Source organism: Hemitrygon akajei, chromosome 4 (genome assembly GCF_048418815.1).
Source record: "Hemitrygon akajei chromosome 4, sHemAka1.3, whole genome shotgun sequence".
Lineage (NCBI taxonomy): Eukaryota > Metazoa > Chordata > Chondrichthyes > Myliobatiformes > Dasyatidae > Hemitrygon > Hemitrygon akajei.
This window is the reverse complement of record NC_133127.1, coordinates 173,163,794-173,182,153: the sequence shown is the minus strand read 5'-3', so window position 1 is coordinate 173,182,153 and position 18,360 is coordinate 173,163,794. Positions and strand designations below refer to the sequence as shown.

The 18,360-nt window shown below is 38.8% G+C and overlaps 1 protein-coding gene across 2 annotated transcripts in view; it reads right to left on the bottom strand.

The window, feature by feature from the left end:
- Positions 1-18,360, bottom strand: part of LOC140726956 (F-BAR and double SH3 domains protein 2-like) — a 226,579-nt gene that overhangs the window by 121,228 nt on the left and 86,991 nt on the right. For both annotated transcript variants that reach the window (XM_073044002.1, XM_073044003.1), the window contains exon 5: positions 6,245-6,389. In XM_073044002.1, coding sequence (XP_072900103.1) covers positions 6,245-6,389 — 145 coding nt within the window. The remainder of the gene's footprint in view (positions 1-6,244; positions 6,390-18,360) is intronic.

Here is an 18,360-nt window from a genome sequence, read left to right as displayed (position 1 = left end):
TGTTTGGCCTCTGCTAAGTTCCAAACTTAACAAAGCAGTTTCCCAATTTATGATGGGACTTAAGGGACTTAGCAACGTAGAAGCTGCCGCATCGGGAGCAATGGACACAATAGATGACCCTAGCAGATTTGCAGGTGAAGTGTTGCCTGACCTGGAAGAACAGTTTGGGGCCCTCAATAGAGGTGGTGGAGGAGGTGAATGCGTAGGTATAGCTCTTTGGCTGCTTGCAGGGATAAGTGGTGGAAGGGAGATTAGTGGAGATGGATGAATATTCAAGGGAATCAGAGGTAGCAATACCTGTGGAAAGGGGAGGAGGGGTGTAGGTAAAGATATCCTTGGTGTTAGGATCAGAGTAACTTTGGACACAAGGATAGAGGCCAACTAGTTTTGAGCAACAGTCCCATGCCCTGCAACCTTGTTCCAGCCTCACGCTTATCAACATTTCCAGTCCACAGCTCAGGCAGCAACAATCATTAGCTGGAAAATACAAATCATCTTCACAAAATCTTCCCAATCCACAGGAAAGATGCAGAATCAATGTCAGTGTCTTCTGTAGGTCAACATTCCCCCTTTCAGTTAGCTACCTTTGGCAGGGCACTTTTGGGCTTATTTGACAACAGCATCCCAAAACTCTGTTCAGAGTTCTCATGGTCAGAAGAAATTATTCAAGGGTAGGCTCTGAGTATCCTTTAAGAATGCATATATATCCCATTAACTTCTGGAAATCCCTGGCTCATGATTGCTCAAAATGGTAAATACATATTTAGGATGTCCTGAGACCATCAAGTACAAAAGCCTTGTGTAAGAGGTAAAAGGACCACAACAAAAAATATCCACCTATACCACCATGTTCTTTATGAAATAATCTGTGGTTCTCATATTGATCTCATGTCAACTCAGTACTGAAGCAGGAATAACTTGCTCTCAATCCCAATGAAGTGTGCAAAAACAAGACTATGAGGCCATGATTGGATCAGCAATGATCTCAATATATAGCAGAGGAGATTCAAATGGTTGGTTGACTAAAAGATAGATAAATAGATAGATAGATACTTTATTCATAACTTTTTTTCCAATGTCCCATACACTTGTTGTAGCAAAATTACATACAATACTTAACTCAGTAAAAAATATGATATGCATCTAAATCACTATCTCAAAAAGCATTAGTAATAGCTTTTAAAAAGTTCTTAAGTCCTGGCGGTTGAATTGTAAAGCCTAATGGCATTACTCTGTAAAAACACAAGAAAAAGTAGAACATACAACAATTACAGCAGGGAAACAGGCCATCTCGGCCCTTCTAGTTCGTGCCAAACGCTTACTCTCACCGACTCCCACCTACCTACTCTCAGCCCATAACCCTCCATTCCTTTCTTGTCCATACACCTATCCAATTTTTTTTTTTAAATGACAAAATCGAACCTGCCTCTACCACTTCTGCTGGAAGCTCATTCTACACAGCTACCACTCTCTGAGTAAAGAAGTTCCCTCTCATATTACCCCTAAACCTTTGCCCCTCAACTCTCAGTTCATGTCCTCTTTTTTGAATCTCCCTTACTCTCAATGGAAAAAACCTATCCACGTCAACTCTATCTATCCCCCTCATAATTTTAAATAATTCTATCAAGTCCCCCTCAACCTTCTACGCTCCAAAGAATAAAGAACTAACTTGTTCAACTTTTCTCTGTGACTTAGGTGCTGAAACCCAGGTAACATTCCAGTAAAACTCCTCTGTACTCTCTCTATTTTGTTGACATTTTTCCTATAATTCGGTGACCAGAACTGAACACAATACTCTAAATTTGGCCTCACCAATGCCTTGTACAATTTTAACATTACATCCCAACTCCTATACTCAATGCTCTGATTTATACAGGCCAGCATACTAAAAGCTTTCTTCACCACCCTATCCACATGAGATTCCACCTTCAGGGAACTATGTACCATTATTCCTAGATCACTCTGTTCTACTGCATTCCTCAATGCCCTACCATTTACCATGTATGTCCTATTTTGATTATTCCTACCAAAATGTAGCACCTCACACTTATCAGCATTAAACTCCATCTGCCATCTTTCAGCCCACTCTTCTAACTGGCCTAAATCTCTCTGCAAACTTTGAAAACCTACTTCATTATCCACAAGTAGTGTAATAAAGTTATTATCTACAAATTATCTTAGTATCATCTGCATACTTACTAATCCAATTTACCAACCCATCATCCAGATCATTAATGTATATGACAAACAACATTGAACCCAGTACAGATCCCTGAGGTACACCTCTAGTCACCGGCCTCCAACCTGACAAACAGTTATCCACCACTACTGTCTGGCATCTCCCATCCAACCACTGTTGAATCCATTTTACTACTTCAATATTAATACCTAATGATTGAACCTTCCTAACTAACCTTCCGTGTGGAACCTTGTCAAAGGCCTTACCAAGTCCATATAGACAACATCCACTGCTTTACCCTCATCAACTTTCCTAGTAACCTCTTCAAAAAATTTAATAAGATTTGTCAAACATGACCTTCCATGCACAAATCCATGTTGACTGTTCCTAATCAGACCCTGTCTATCCAGATAATTATATATACCATCTCTAAGAATACTTTCCATTAATTTACCCACTACTGACGTCAAACTTACAGGCCGATAATTGCTAGGTTTACTCTTAGAACCCTTTTTAAATAATGGAACCACATGAGCAATACGCCAATCCTCCCGCACCATCCCCGTTTCTACGGACATTTGAAATATTTCTGTCAGAGCCCCTGCTATTTCTACACTAACTTCCCTCAAGGTCCTAGGGAATATCCTGTCTGGACCCGGAGACTTACCCACTTTTATATTCTTTAAAAGAGCCAGTACTTCCTCTTCTTAAATCATCATAGTTTCCATAACTACCCTGCTTGTTTCCCTTATCTTAAAGACTTCAATATCCTTCTCCTTAGTGAATGCCGAAGAAAAGAAATTGTTCAAAATCTCCCCCATCTCTTTTGGCTCCACACATAGCTGTCCACTCTGATTCTCTAAGAGACCAATTTTATCCCTCACTATCCTTTTGTTATTAATATAACTATAGAAACCCTTTGGATTTATTTTCACCTTACTTGCCAAAGCAACCTCATATCTTCTTTTAGCTTTTAAAATTTCTTTAAGATTCTTTTTACATTCTTTATATTCCTCGAGCACCTCATTTACTCCACGCTGCCTATATTTATTGTAGATCTCTCTCTTTTTCCGAACCAAGTTTCCAATATCCCTTGAAAACCACGGCTCTCTCAAACTTTTAACCTTTCCTTTCAAACTAACAGGAACATAAAGATTCTGTACCCTCAAAAAATTTCACCTTTAAATGACCTCCATTTCTCTATTACATCCTTCCCATAAAACAAATTGTCCCAATCCACTCCTTCTAAATCCTTTTGCATCTCCTCAAAGTTAGCCTTTCTCCAATCAGAAATCTCAACCCTGGGTCCAGTCCTATCCTTCTCCATAATTATATTGAAAGTAATGGCATTGTGATCACTGGACCCGAAGTGCTCCCCAACACATACCTCCATCAGCTGACTTATTTCATTCCCTAACAGAAGATCCAACACTGCCCCTTCTCTATGTATTGCTGCAAAAAACTATCCTGCACACATTTTACAAACTCCAAACCATCCAGCCCTTTTACAGAATGGACTTCCCAGTCTATGTGTGGAAAATTAAAATCTCCCACAATCACAATCTTGTGCTTACTGCAAATATCTGATATCTCCTTACAAATTTGCTCCTCCAATTCTCGCTCCCCATTAGGTGGTCTATAATACACCCCTATAAGTGTTACTACACCATTCCTCAATTCCACCCAAATAGCATCCCTAGATGAGCCCCCTAATCTATCTTGCCAAAGCACCGCTGTAATATTTTCTCTGACAAGCAATGCAACACCCGCCCCTCTTGCCCCTCCGATTCTATCACACCTGAAGCAACGAAATCTAGGAATATTTAGTTGCCAATCACATCCTCCTGCAACCATGTTTCACTAATAGCTACAATATCATATTTCCAGGTATCAATCCATGCTCTAAGCTCATCCACCTTTCTTACAATGCTCCTAGCATTAAAATAGATACAATTAAGAAACTCTCCACCTCTTTCTCTCTGTTTATCCCTAACGGTGCAAACAACTTTATTATCTTTTTCTTCCTTCTCCCCTACATCTTCGGTCTGAGCGCTCCCCTTCTCTGTCACCTGCCTATCTTCCCTCACACTCTGTCTACTAGCTTTCTCTATTTGTGAACTAACCTCCTCTCTCCTAGTCTCTTCAATTTGATTCCCACCCCCCAACCATTCTAGTTTAAAGTCTCCCCAGTAGCCTTCGCAAATTTCCCCACCAGGATATTGGTCCCCCTCGGATTCAAGAGCAACTCATCCTTTTTGTACACATCACACCTGCCCCAAAGGAGGTCCCAATGATCCAGAAACTTGAATCCCTGCCTCCTGCTCCAGTCCCTCAGCCACGCATTTATACTCCACCTCATTCCATTCCTACTCTCACTGTCGCGTGGCACAGGCAGTAATCCCGAGGTTACTAGCTTTGCGGGCGTTCTTCTTAACTCCCTTCCTAACTCCCTATATTCTCCTTTCAGGACCTCTTCCTTTTTCCTACCTATGTCATTGGTACCTATATGTACCTCTGGCTCCTCACCCTCCCACTTCAGGATATCTTGGATGCGATCAGAAACATCCCGGACCCTGGCACCAGGGAGGCAAACTACCATCTGGGTCTCCTGACTGCGTCCACAGAATCACCTATCTGACCCTCTAACTATCGAGTCCCCTATTACTCCTGCCTTCCTCTTCCTTTCCCTACCCTTCTGAGCTACAGGGCCGGACACTGTGCCGGAGGCATGGCCACTGTTGCTTCCCCCAGGTAGGCTGTCCCCCCCCCCAACAGTACTCAAACAGGAGTACTTATTGTCAAGGGGTACAGCCACTGGGGTTCTCTCTAGTATATGACTCTTCCACTTCCCTCTCCTAACCGTGACCCACTTATCTGCCTCCCGTGGCCCTGGTGTGACCACCTGCCTGTAACTCCTATCATTTCCTCACTCTCCCTGACCAGACGAAGGTCATCGAGCTGCAGCTCCAGGTCCCTAACATGGTCCCTTAGTAGCTGCAGCTCGGCGCACCTGGTGCAGATGTGGACGTCCGGGAGGCTAGGAGACTCCAGGACCTCCCACATCCGACACCGAGAACAACAAGCTGCCCTCACACTCATACTTCCCCTTTCCTCAAATAACAGGAAAAACTGAAACCTAAACCTACTTTACCTCACCCGTTTCCACTTAAGCTCATTGAGCCCAAGCCTTTAGCTTTCACTCTGTTCCCACTCCGCTGCCCACTGTATAAGGCTGTGTTCCTTTTAAATCTTCCGCGCTTCACTGCCCGACGTCACATGCCTGCGCAGTCCCGCCTCTTTTAACTTCGATGAGAAGAATCAAAATGGCTCCTGCCGCACTCCTGCTCCAATTCTCAGTCTTCCTTCTCCAAATTAAACCCAAATTAGGATTTCTGCCTTTTTAAATCTTCTGCGCTTCACTGTCTGACATCACACGTCTGTGCAGTCCCACCTCTCTTAACTCTGATGAGAAGAAAAAATCAAAATGGCTCCCGTCGCATTCCTGCTCCGATTCTCAGTCTTCCTTATCCAAACTGATTCTTTTCCTTCTCCAAATGATTCTTTTTAATAAAATGCACTTGAGTAGAATAGTCAATTTGAATGCTTGAATGAAAAGAACAAAAGGCAGGATTTACAACTGATGGCTCACAGCTTCAGGGACCGGGTTTGATGTTGGCCTTAGCTGCTATCTGTGTGGAATTTACACATTCTCCCCATAACTATAGGGTATCCATGGGCTATTCTGATTTCCTCCCATGTCTGAAGTTAATGTTGGTGCATTAGTTGGCTACCCTTTAGTTCAGAAAGTGGTAAACGAGTCAAAAAGTAGCTGATTACACTTGCAAGGCCACACAGAGAGGCCCAAATTCTCTGCTGGGATAATAATGGGTCTGATGGACTGAATGGCCTTATTCTGTACTGTTAACAGTAATTAAGTGAAACACATGAAAAGTTAAATTGTGAAAAAAAAAACGGAATTTCTAAGGTATTTGTAATCCTGCATAGCTCCCTAAGACATTAATAGGTTATTAAGGAAAAGATACTGAGCAACCAATTTGCAAATACCTTTTTCAGCTGCTGTTCTTTAATACTTTTTACAATTTTAGCAGGTTCCAAGATGTGATTCCTATAGTTTTCAGATGCTATGATTCGAGACTGGGCCAAATGTAAGGTTCCTTCTAGATAAGACTTCCATACTGCAAGAATGCTCCTGTAACATATAAAGAAACAAATATTTAGAATTTTAGTATACCTATATAATAGTTTCTACACCTTCTACATTGCTTATTAAAAGCAAAACTTGGAGCTGCCAAATTTGTGTAAAACATTTTAAATTTCCCCTTTCTGGATTTGAATTAATTTTATGAGAACAGAAGAATCAAGATCTTTTTCTGTACAATATGGTCAAACTATCTTCAAATCATGCTTTCATTTGGTAACTTTAAGAGAATAAAAGAGGCACATTTTGCTGCAACTAAAATTCTACATTTTATGATACTTTTGTCAGGGAAGGCTTCAATATATCTAATATGGCATTTATTTGGCCACTGTATGGAAATGTATGGAAGGGATGACAGGAAAATCAGATGAACCACTTGACACTACTACAATACTTCATTTCCATTTATTCTTACCTCATTGTAACAATGAAGAAATAAATCAGCAAACTTTTAATTGTTAAAACTGTCAAACTCATCAGATCAAAACTTGAATAGAAGAATGAATTAATTGTCTATGAAAATACCTTACACTTTAGAGTTTTGAGGGTTTAAACAGAAAGATTGCTAAGGGACAGTCAGTGGCTCAGGTATATTTGAATTTGCAAGAAGGCCTTTGATAAAGCAGCACATAAGAGCTCTGCACAAAATTATAACTCAAGGTATTAGGGCAATACAGTAATAAAGATAAACAAGCTGAAACCTTAGCAGACAAACTATAGACACAAGTAGTACTCCAGATGCTGGAAATCTAGAACAAAGCAATGTCTGGAAGAGCTCAGCAGGTCAGGCAGCATCTATAGAAGGGAATAAACCTGATGAAGGGTCTCAGTCTGAAACAATGACACTTTATTCCCATCTGTAGATGCTGCTTGACCTGCTGAGATCCTCCAGCACTTTATGTGTATTGCAAACACACACTAATTGTTTAAGTTGGGAGGCAGAAATTCATGGGGTACCTCAAGGATGGATGTAAGGGTTAGCCATCTATATCAATGTCAATGATGATATCAAGACAGTATCAATGTTTAGGGACCAAGTATTGCATATCCTGGGTTGTTCATAGTACTACTCTAGGTAATGCTGTGGTTTCTGAGGAGGGTGTCAAGGACATACAACAGATCTAGGTTAAGTGAACAAGGAAATGGGAGATAGAATAATATGGGTTAAAATAATTATCCAATTTGTTAGAAGATGCTGGAGTAACTCAGCAGGCCAGGTAGCATCTATGGAAATGAGTAAACTGTCAATGTTTCTGGCTGAGACGCTTCTTCAGGTCTGCGAGGGAAGATGCCTCTCCCTGTTCCTTCCCAGTCCTGAGGAAGGGTCTCGGCCCAAAACTATTAATCCTTAAATTCTTAAAACTCAACAGATCAAAACTTCAATAAAAGAATGAATTCATTGCCTATGAAAATACTTTACACATCAGAGTTTTGAGGATTTAAGTGTCGACTGTTTATTCTTTTCCATAGATGCTGTCTGACCTGCTAAGTTCCTTCCAGTATTTTGTATGTGTCACTTTGGATTTCCAGCATCTGCAGATTTCCTCGTGTTAGAAAAGGAAAGTATGCTTAAATGGCAAGAGATTGATAATCTGATGCTCAGAAGGATACACCCTGCATATAGAAATCACAGAATATGCAGGTACCAGAGACAATTAAGGTGCTTTACACAGGACCATGGGGAAACCATGCCTGGAAGACAGACAGATAGACAGACATACTTTATTGATCCCGAGGGAAATTGGGCATGAGTATGTAAAGGACTGCTCTCCCTACTCAAGCACAGATGAAAAAGCAATCGAAGGAGTCCAATGAAGCTTTACCAAAGACTGATTACTGGGATTGGGACTTGGACCAGCAAGAGAGATAAAGCAAAATGGGCCTATACTTGCAAGGTTTGGAGGTAGTACACTGAAAACTTGCTGGGATGAATGTTTTTTTTGAGCAATAAACTATGTTTACTGGAATTTAATAGAATGAGAGGTCATCTCTTTGAAACAAATTTCTTAAGTGGCTTTAAAGCTGTGGTGTCCTTGACTGAAATGTCTAGAACTTATGAGTGCAATCTCAAAATAAGGGGTAGATTATTCAGAGATAAAATTATATTCCACTGAGAGAATGCTGAACTTTAACTCCATTTCTTTTATATATAGTACAGATACACACACCAAATAGAAAGTAGAGTGCTTCTCCAGTCTACTGGAGTATGGTCACTATAAACACCTGTCATCCAGTCAATTCAAAGTAAAAATGTTACAGCAACACTTTATATTTTGCACTCAGTTTTTCAGACAAAGCAGAACTGAAAACCAATCATGTTTTCTTTCTGCAAGTATAAGAATTAAGATGTTAAGTTTGATGGTAAATATTTCACAAGTCAGCTCAACTCAACACTTCCAGCCAAGTGGAGAAACCAGAACACTAGAACTTTATTTTTCAAATAAAAGACATTTATAGAATTCAGAACAGTAGAGCATTGGGCAGACCAATTGGCCCATAATGTGCCAAACTTGATGCCACAAGTGTTCCCCTCCTGTGTATCATCCATGTCCCTCCATTCCCTTCATATATGCCTGAGAGCCTCATAAACTCCACCAAACTGCCTGCTTCTCTGGTTACCTATTCCAAACACCTCGTATGGTCTGCATAAAAAAAAATACTTACCCTAGGTTACCTTTAAACTCTCACCTCCCCCCCCCCATTTTAAAAGCATGTTCATTTTTACTAGTACAAATGTAGTACTTGTACTAGTAATAATATGTCTGCAAGTCCAGGGGTAATCCTAACTTTATTTTGTATAATGAACCATTAAAAAAAGTGTTTGAATAACTTGTTGCTAACTTATTTTGTATTTGGTTGGTTGAAACTAGCAAATTTAATACTCAAAATATATTAAACAATATGCAACAAGCAATTAATGTTGCACTACATGTTCTTAATATTATATAATGAAATATTACTATAAAAACTGTAATATAATCATCAAAAAGAAAGAAATGGACAACTCAGAACATTACCAATAGAATAATGAATGAGAAATGCACTGCAATGATTTATTTGATATCTTCACATTTTGTACACAAATGAAGTACAGAATAATTCAAGGCAACAGTACCTTTTGCCAATAGGTTGTTTGCTCACACTATATATTTATGGCATTCAATCAACAGAAAACATGGTAGTGGAAGCAAATAGTTATTCTGCCCAACATACCCATCCCTGCCATCAAGTACTTAAATAAACTAACTTTATATTCCAATAATACTGTATATCAGAGGCCTTCTATGCTTTAACATTTCAAATTCTCAAGTAATTCCTGAATGTCGTGAAAATCCCTGCCTTCTCCTCCCCAGGGGTAGGGGGTGTGTGTGTCTGTGTGCGTGTACGTGTGCGTTATAACTTTCAGGGATTCTTGAAATGTATACTGAGGTTATTCTGTAAAGAACTTCAGAGTCCTATCATTCATTGAATGTATATCAGCAGACAAACAATTTATAATATCTTCAGGCAATGATTGCACATTAAGTTTTATAGATGCTAAAAGAACATTTTCAAGAATGAGATACCTCATGACCTGCCACTTCAAAAATGTTTTCATATGATGTAATCTTTTAGCCATACTGTACTTTGGCAGCCGCACCCTTCATTTCAAGTTTTGATTGGAATGAAGCACTTTGACATTCCTTCAGACAGAAAAGAAAGCAATAATTCCTGCAGCAATTTGCAATCAATTGCTTGAGATAACACTTTTACCTGTCAGTCTATAAACAAAGCTTTTAATACAACTTCAACTGAAATGCAGTTGCAGGTTTAGACAGATGTTAATAAGCAGAGGAGGTAAAATTAATGAAGGTGAGAGAAGATGGGGATTTTAACTTGGCAGTTTAAGTTTTTTATAGTTGTGAAAAGCTAAGTTTAATTTAATGCAGATTCAAGGTCAGAGGTTAAGTTGAAGCTGTACTGTATGTTTCATACAATTAGTCTGTCCTTCTGCTGTTTGGTAAAGCTCAGGATATAGGGCATTTTTAAGGTAACAATTTGTTACTGGCTGAATGCACTTGAGAAGGACATCTAACAAATCAGAGAAATTTGTAATTTTTGATGTAGTGATACAGCTATTGACAGATCAGTAAGAATTAATCACACACTTAATCTTACTACACCATCACCGTCAACTTCAGGATTTCTATGATTGAGCAATTTAATATGGACATATGGGGATCTAGTGAACTGAGACACCTCCACAGACTGCATGAACGAAACCTACTTTTGTTCAAGTATTTTTTGAAATAAAAATATTTTTGAGTATTGCAAGCAGAGGAAAAGCTTGTGGTATTGTTTGGAATTGTGATACATATTTCGAACTAGAGAATGGGGCAAGAAGATAACCCATGCAAAGAAAGATATATTGAATCATGATTTCATTGTGATCTAATGCATAGGCACTCGACAGCAAAACTTTTCTGCGTTCAAAGCCTAAGATGAGAGATCAAGAGTATCAATTGCAGTTGAAACCACAACCTTCATGGTTATTTAGTGCCATGATCAGTTTGTTGGGTTGAAGACTTGGAATATCAGTGGCTGAAAATCAAACTGATGGGAGAAGCAAATTAAATCGGGTTGGTGAGAGGAGCAGTTACAAACAAAATAGGTATGAATGGGGAAGTGGATGTGAAGTGATGGGGAAAGATCTGAAGGGTTAAAGGAACATTAGGGGACACTGTAGCTTCAAGAGCAAATTCCACTGCCTCAAATGCAGTCAGGCAAATCCATTAGTCACACTAAAACCAGGGTTCCCAACCATTTTTTATGCCGTGGACCCCTACCATTAATCAAGGGATCTGTGGACCCAAGATTGGGAACCCATGCACTATCACAACAATTATCATATTTGTCCTTAAGGCAGACTTCTGCACCAAATATATGAATGAATTTTGCAGATTACTGAGCAAAATTATACAGGTCAAAGCATATAAGGTGTTGTTGGATGGGATAGAATTCTGGATCATTTATGGGTTCAGGTTTCCAAAGACATATGGAGGAGGAGATGGAGAATGAAGGTGAATATTTCCACTGATCAAAAAGATGGTAACATGAGGACAAGATTACAAAAACTAATAAAAAGAAAATCAAAGGAAAATTTTGAAGAAAGCTTTCTTCAAACATTGGAATACGCTCACATAAACTTGAAAGTGAGCAATATCATATCCTGTGTGGGAAGTCATCTGTAGGCATGCAGTTGATGGGTCACAACTAAATTCCTTATCTAAAAAAATTCCAGGATACTAACCATAAGACAAAGAAGAATTAGGTCATTCAAACCCATTTAATCTGATCTTAGCTAATTTTCCCTCTCAACACCATTTTCCTGCTTTCTCCATGTACTGTAAACCTTGACACCCTTATTAATCAAGAACCTATTGACATTCGCTTTAAATACACTGATGACTTGGCTTCTATAGTTGCTTGTGGCAAAGAATTCCACAGATTCACCAATTTCTGGTTAAAGGAATACCTTGTCAACTCTATTTTAAAGGCATGTCCTTCTATTCTGAGGTTGTGCCCTCTGGTCCTAGAAAGTCCCCTACTGGAAATATCTTCTCTATGTCAACTCTATCTCAGCTTTTCAAATAAAATAGTCATAGCCTCTACACACACTGTTGACCAAAGCTTTTTGTGAAACAACAAAGCATGATTAACACAAAAACATAATAGAGGATTCTGGTTAATTGGGCCAGTTGCTTATTTGGGACAACTATTAAAGAACAAAAACTAATCAAGGAAATAGTCAGAATTCCCATTGTTTATTTAGGACAAAATGCTGCTTAACTGGGGCAGGAGACTAAACAGTTTCTAACTAGTGTCAGTTGCGTGCACTTGTGAGGTCGTCAGACACTACACTGTACTTAAGAGTAAACAGTTTTTAAAAAGCATCAGTTGTGTGTGTTCGTGTCAACTGATATTTGGTGAGAAATAGCAGAAAGACAATTTGAAACAGGAGAAATTCGGCAGATACTGGAAATCCAAAACAAACACACAAAATGCTGGAGGAACTCAGGAGGACAGGCAGCATCTATAGAAAAAAATAAACAGTCAACATTTTGTGTCAAAACCCTTCTTCACAACTGGAAAGGGGAAAAGGAAGACAGAATAAAAAGGTGCGGGGTGGGGGGGGGGGGGAGAGAAGGTTAATAACTAGGTGATATGTGAAGCCAGGTGATTAGGAAAGGTAAATGGCTGGAGAGGAAGGAATGTAATAGAAGAAAGTGGACCATAGGAGAAAGAGAAGGAAGACGGGGAGCCAGTGGAGGTGATAAGCAAGTGAGATGAGGCAAGAGACCAGAGTTGGGAACAGAGGAAGTGGGAAGGGGGAGGGAAAACATTTTTTAACCAAAAGGAGAAACTGATATTCTTGGCATCAGTTTGGAGGCTACCCAGACGAAATATAAGGTGTAACACACACAAAATGCTCGTGGAATGCAGTAGGCCAGGCAGCATCTATATGAAGTAGTACAGTTGGCGTTTCGGGCCGAGACCCTTCGTTAGGATTAACTGAAAGAAAAGATAGTAAGAGATTTGAAAGTGGGAGTGGGAAGGGGAAATCCAAAATGATAGGAGAAGACAGGAGGGGGAGGATGAAGCTAAGAGCTGGGAAGTTGATTGGCAAAAGGATAGAGCTGGAGAAAAGAGAGGATCATGGGACAGGAGGCCTAGTGAGAAAGAAAGGGGGAGGGGAGCACCAGAGGGAGATGGAGAACAGGCAAGGAGTGATTGTGAGAGGGGCAGAGAGAGAAAAGAGAGAGAAAAAAGGGGGGAATAAATAAATGCTTATGCTATCAGGTTGGAAGCTACCCAGACGGAATATAAGGTATTGTTCCGCCAACCGTTTCGCTGAACACCTACGCTCTGTCCGCCAGAGAAAGCAGGATCTCCCTGTGGCCACACATTTTAATTCCACATCCCATTCCCATTCTGATATGTCTATCCATGGCCTCCTTGACTGTTAAGATGAATTCACACTCAGGTTGGAGGAACAACACCTTATATTCCGTCTGGGTGGCCTCTAACCTGATGGCATAAACACTGATTTCTCTAACTTCCGTTAATGCCTCTCCTCCCCTTCTTACCCCATCCCTTATTTATTTATTTATCCCCCCCCCCCCTTCCCTCTCTTTTTTCTCTCTCTGCCCCTCTCACAATCACTCCTTGCCTGGTCTCCATCTCCCTCTGGTTCTCCCCTCCCCCTTTCTTTCTCCCTAGGCCTCCCGTCCCATGATCCTTTCCCTTCTTCATCTCTGTATCCCTTTTGCCAATCACCTTTCCAGCTCTTAGCTTCACCCCTCCCCCTCCCATCTTCTCCGTTCATTTCGGATTTCCCCCTCACCCTCTCAAATCTCTTACTATCTTTTATTTCAGTTAGTCCTGACGAAGGGACTCAGCCCGAAACGTAGACCGTACTTCTACCTATAGATGCTGCCTGGCCTGCTGCATTCCACAAGCATTTTGTGTGTGTTGCTTGAATTTCCAGCATCTGCAGATTTCCCCGTGTTTGCGCTTTGAAATATAAGGTGTTGCACCTCCACCATGAAGGTGGCCTCATCGTGGCACAAGAGGAAGCCATGGACCAACATGTCGGAATGGGAATGGAAATTGGAATTAGGAGGTCAGCAGGAGACGCTCATGGAGTGAGCACTGTTTCAGATTCGCTCCATAACCTTCACTTTTTTTAACCTATGATCACCCTTATTTAACTTATTTTTACCTACACCAAAAGATTCTTGCTACTTTTTTGGACTTATCTTTAAGAGTTTATTGTGAATTTTTGAAGAAATTAATACAGAAATGGCTCTTAGATCTAAAGGGCGAGAACCTGGGAAGGATCCTAACGGGAACGGGAAGAAAAAGACTGATCCTAAGCGCACTGAATTGACTTATGAAATGTTATTGGAGGTTTTAAATCAAAAATTTGAAGAACGCCGACAAATTTTTAAACAAGATATAAAGGCTTTTCAAGATTATATGGATAAGACGGATTCAGTAGTTAACCAGCAGCAAGTTCTAATCGCAACTCTGCAAGAAGACGCTCGGAAGTGAGACTTGATAATTGAAAAACTGCAGCAGAACTTACTTTCGACGATTAAACAGGTGGAAACATTTAAAGCCAAGTGTGTCGACTTTCAGAATCGGTCCAGAAGACAGAACCTACCCATACTTGGTCTCCCGGAAGGTATTGAACAAGGGGACCCCTCGAAGTACTTTGCTCAACTTTTAAAGGATGCGTTCCCTTCTGTATTCCCAGACAGTCCTCCGTTACTCGATCGCGCTCACAGAATTATGCGTCGATCACCAAGTGTTTCAGCTAAACCATCGGTTGTAATTGTCCGATTTCACTATGTGCATGTTAAAGAGCAACTTATTTGTGTGGCTCGGCGTGTAGGGATGGTCAAATTTCAAGATCACAATTTTCGAATAGTAGAAGATTTTAGTCCAGAAGTAATGAAGACAAGGCTTCTTTTTAAACCTCTGATGTCCGAATGTTATGAGAAAAATCTAAAACCTGTGCTCTTATACCCTGCGAAGCTCAGAATCTCGCCATCGAATGCACCAAGGCGTGTTTTTCTTTCTACATCTGAAACCAGAAGCTTTCTGAATGAGAACTTCCCTACTGCTACGGATTCTCATTGCTAATAAATGAGTGATTTTGATTGTGCAAGATGGTTTTTATTTCCAAAACCAGATTTTGTTTCTGGCTATTGGTGTAGGTTTACTCTATATTTTATACTCTAGTTAAAGTTTTTTTTTTCGACATACTAATCTTTTTATTCAACTTACTTCAACCACTGTACTTTATCTTTGGTCATTATTATTAATCCTTCGAAGGTGAATTTTTTTTTACTAAGATGGCGGTTTCTTCTCTAAAATATTTTTGGCTTTTTTTTTGATTTTGCCATTTTTTTTCTTTCTCTTGTCTTCTTCCTATAATGCATCTCTTATCACAGTTTAAATTTTTTTTGGTTTGTTTGGGTTTTAACCCGATTTATAAGTTACTAGTGATTATATTCTTTTTGTTTTTTTTTACTACCAATTATATTAAGAAGTTTGGTTTTAGTATAGTGATTATTATTTTTTTAGAGTTTGGGTGGATCTTTTTTTTTATCCTTTATATACGGAGTTGTCTTCTGCTGATATGGGGGTAGATTTAGTTTCATCTTTCCTTTTTCCCAGCCTATCCCTGGCTGGGGTGGTCGTTTCTTTTCCTCTTGGGTGGGGGGTGGGAGGTCTTTTTCTAAATCTTATGTTTCTTACATTAGTTTTTTCATTTGGGCTGATTTTAAACTACTAAAATGTCCGCGATGTCGTCACTTACGGGCCCACCCCTTATTTTTGTTCCTCTTCCAGGTGCATGAGTTCATAATTTGGTTAACCCTTTATATACCAAAGGGTTGATTTCAGAAATATGGCTCAGACCATTAATTTTGTCTCTTGGAATACTAATGGCTTAAACCATCCGATTAAACGGAAAAAGATTTTCAAAGTATTCCAAAGACTTAATGCTCATATTATTTTTGTACAAGAAACTCATGTGAGGAAAGAGGACAATTATCACTTTTTTAGGTTTTGGGGGGGTCAACAGTATCATTCGAATTCGAATGCCAAAGTAAAGGGAGTTTCAATTTTTACTGACTCCTCTATTGCATTTGTCCAACATGATATCTTTTCAGATCCGAATGGTAGATTTTTGTTAATTACTGGCTTACTTTTTAACAAAAAGGTTGCTATGGTTAATGTTTATGCTCTAAATGTGGATTGTCCCGATTTTTTTAAGTCCTTATTTACTTCTCTACCTAATCTAAATGAATATAAGTTAATAATGGGTGGTGACTTTAATTGTTGTTTAAATCCTTTGATGGACAAATCTATATCTACTCAGACTTTACCTAATAAGTCGGCCACTTGTATTAACTCTTTTTTGACTGATAATGGAATTTTTGATATTTGGAGATTTCAGCATTCTAAGGACAAAGAGTTTTCATTTTTCTCACATATTTATCATTCCTACTCGAGAATTGATTATTTTTTTATTGACTCTTGTTTTATTCCATCGGTAATTGGTTGTAATTATGATATCATAGCCATCTCTGACCATGCTCCATTAAAACTTTCTATTAAATTTACGGATACAGCTTCTAGTGCTAGACAATGGCGATTTGATTCTACCTTACTGCAAGATCCGGAGTTTATTAAATTTATGAAGGAACAGATCGATTTCTTCTTTTCAACTAATTCCATGGAGGATATTTCTTGCGGAACACTTTGGGACACTTTTAAAGCATATATACGTGGACAGATTATCTCCTACTCGGTTGGTCTGAGAAAATGCATTAAGAAGGAAACTCTTTTATTGGTTAATAAAATTAAAGAGATTGACAAGAAATATTCGATTACTCCTAGTAAGGAGCTTTACAAACAAAGGGTTGAACTTCAAATGGAACATAGTTTATTACTTACATCTTCGATTGAAAATCAATTAATGAAAACCAGATCTGATTTTTATATACATAGTGATAAATCGGGTAAACTGTTAGCTAGTCAATTGAAGAATGCTTTGGTTAAACGTCAAATTACTAAGATCCGTCAGCAGAATGGGGATCTGACAGTTAACCATTATGAGATAAATAAATCATTTCAAGATTTTTATACCTCCCTGTATCATTCCGAATTCCCTCATGATCGTAAAACCATGTGTGATTTTCTTGGGAAATTGAATTTTCCAAAATTATCATCAGATGATCTTTCAATATTAGAAACTCCTATTACGGATGCAGAAATTAAAGGGGTTATTTCCTCTATGAATTCTGGGAAAGCACCAGGTCCAGATGGGTATACAGTAGAATTTTTAAAATGTTTTTCTGCTACTCTTTCTCCTTGGTTATGCAGGGTTTTTGAAGAAGCAATTAGATTGGGCAATCTGCCACAATCTTTTTATAGAGCTTCCATTTCTTTAATATTGAAGAAAGATAAAGACCCTACTGACTGTGCATCCTATAGACCAATATCTTTATTGAATGTAGATTCCAAGATCTTTTCCAAGTTATTGGCATCCAGGCTGGAGAAGGTATTATCCCAAATTATTTCGGAAGATCAAACTGGTTTTATTAAAAATCACTATTCTTTTTTCAATGTTAGGAGATTATTGCATATTGTTTATACTCCTTCACATAGCACTTCAGAATGTGTCATTTCATTAGATGCGGAGAAAGCATTTGATAGAGTTGAATGGCCATACTTATTTAATGTGCTTGAGAAGTTTAATTTTAGTCCGACATTCATTTCTTGGATTAAACAGATATATCATACTCCAGTAGCCTCAGTGCTTACTAACAATCAAAGATCTCCCTTTTTTCGTTTATTTCAGGGTACTAGACAAGGCTGTCCTCATAGTCCATTATTATTTGATATTGCTTTAGAACCCTTGGCAATTGCTATCAGAGAATCACAGAACATTTTTGGCATTAATCGTGGGACAGATATACATAAGTTATCATTATATGCAGATGATTTATTATTATTTATTTCTGATCCTGAGAAATCCATTCCTGCATTTTTATCATTGTTGGCTCAATTTAGTGATTTTTCCGGGTATAAATTAAATCTTAATAAGAGTGAATTGTTTCCTTTAAATAGACAGGTTCCAATTTATGGAAATTTACCTTTTAAATTAGTTAATGACTCTTTTATTTACTTAGGGATTAAAATCACAAAAAACTATAAAGACTTATTTAAGGTTAATTTTTTACCCTTAATCGATCAGATTAAATGTTTGTTTACTAAGTGGTCACCACTATCTTTATCTCTGATAGGTCGGATTAATGCTATTAAGATGGTTATTTTACCAAATTTTTATACATATTTCAAGCAGTACCAATTTTTATTCCAAAATCTTTTTTTGCGAATGTTGATT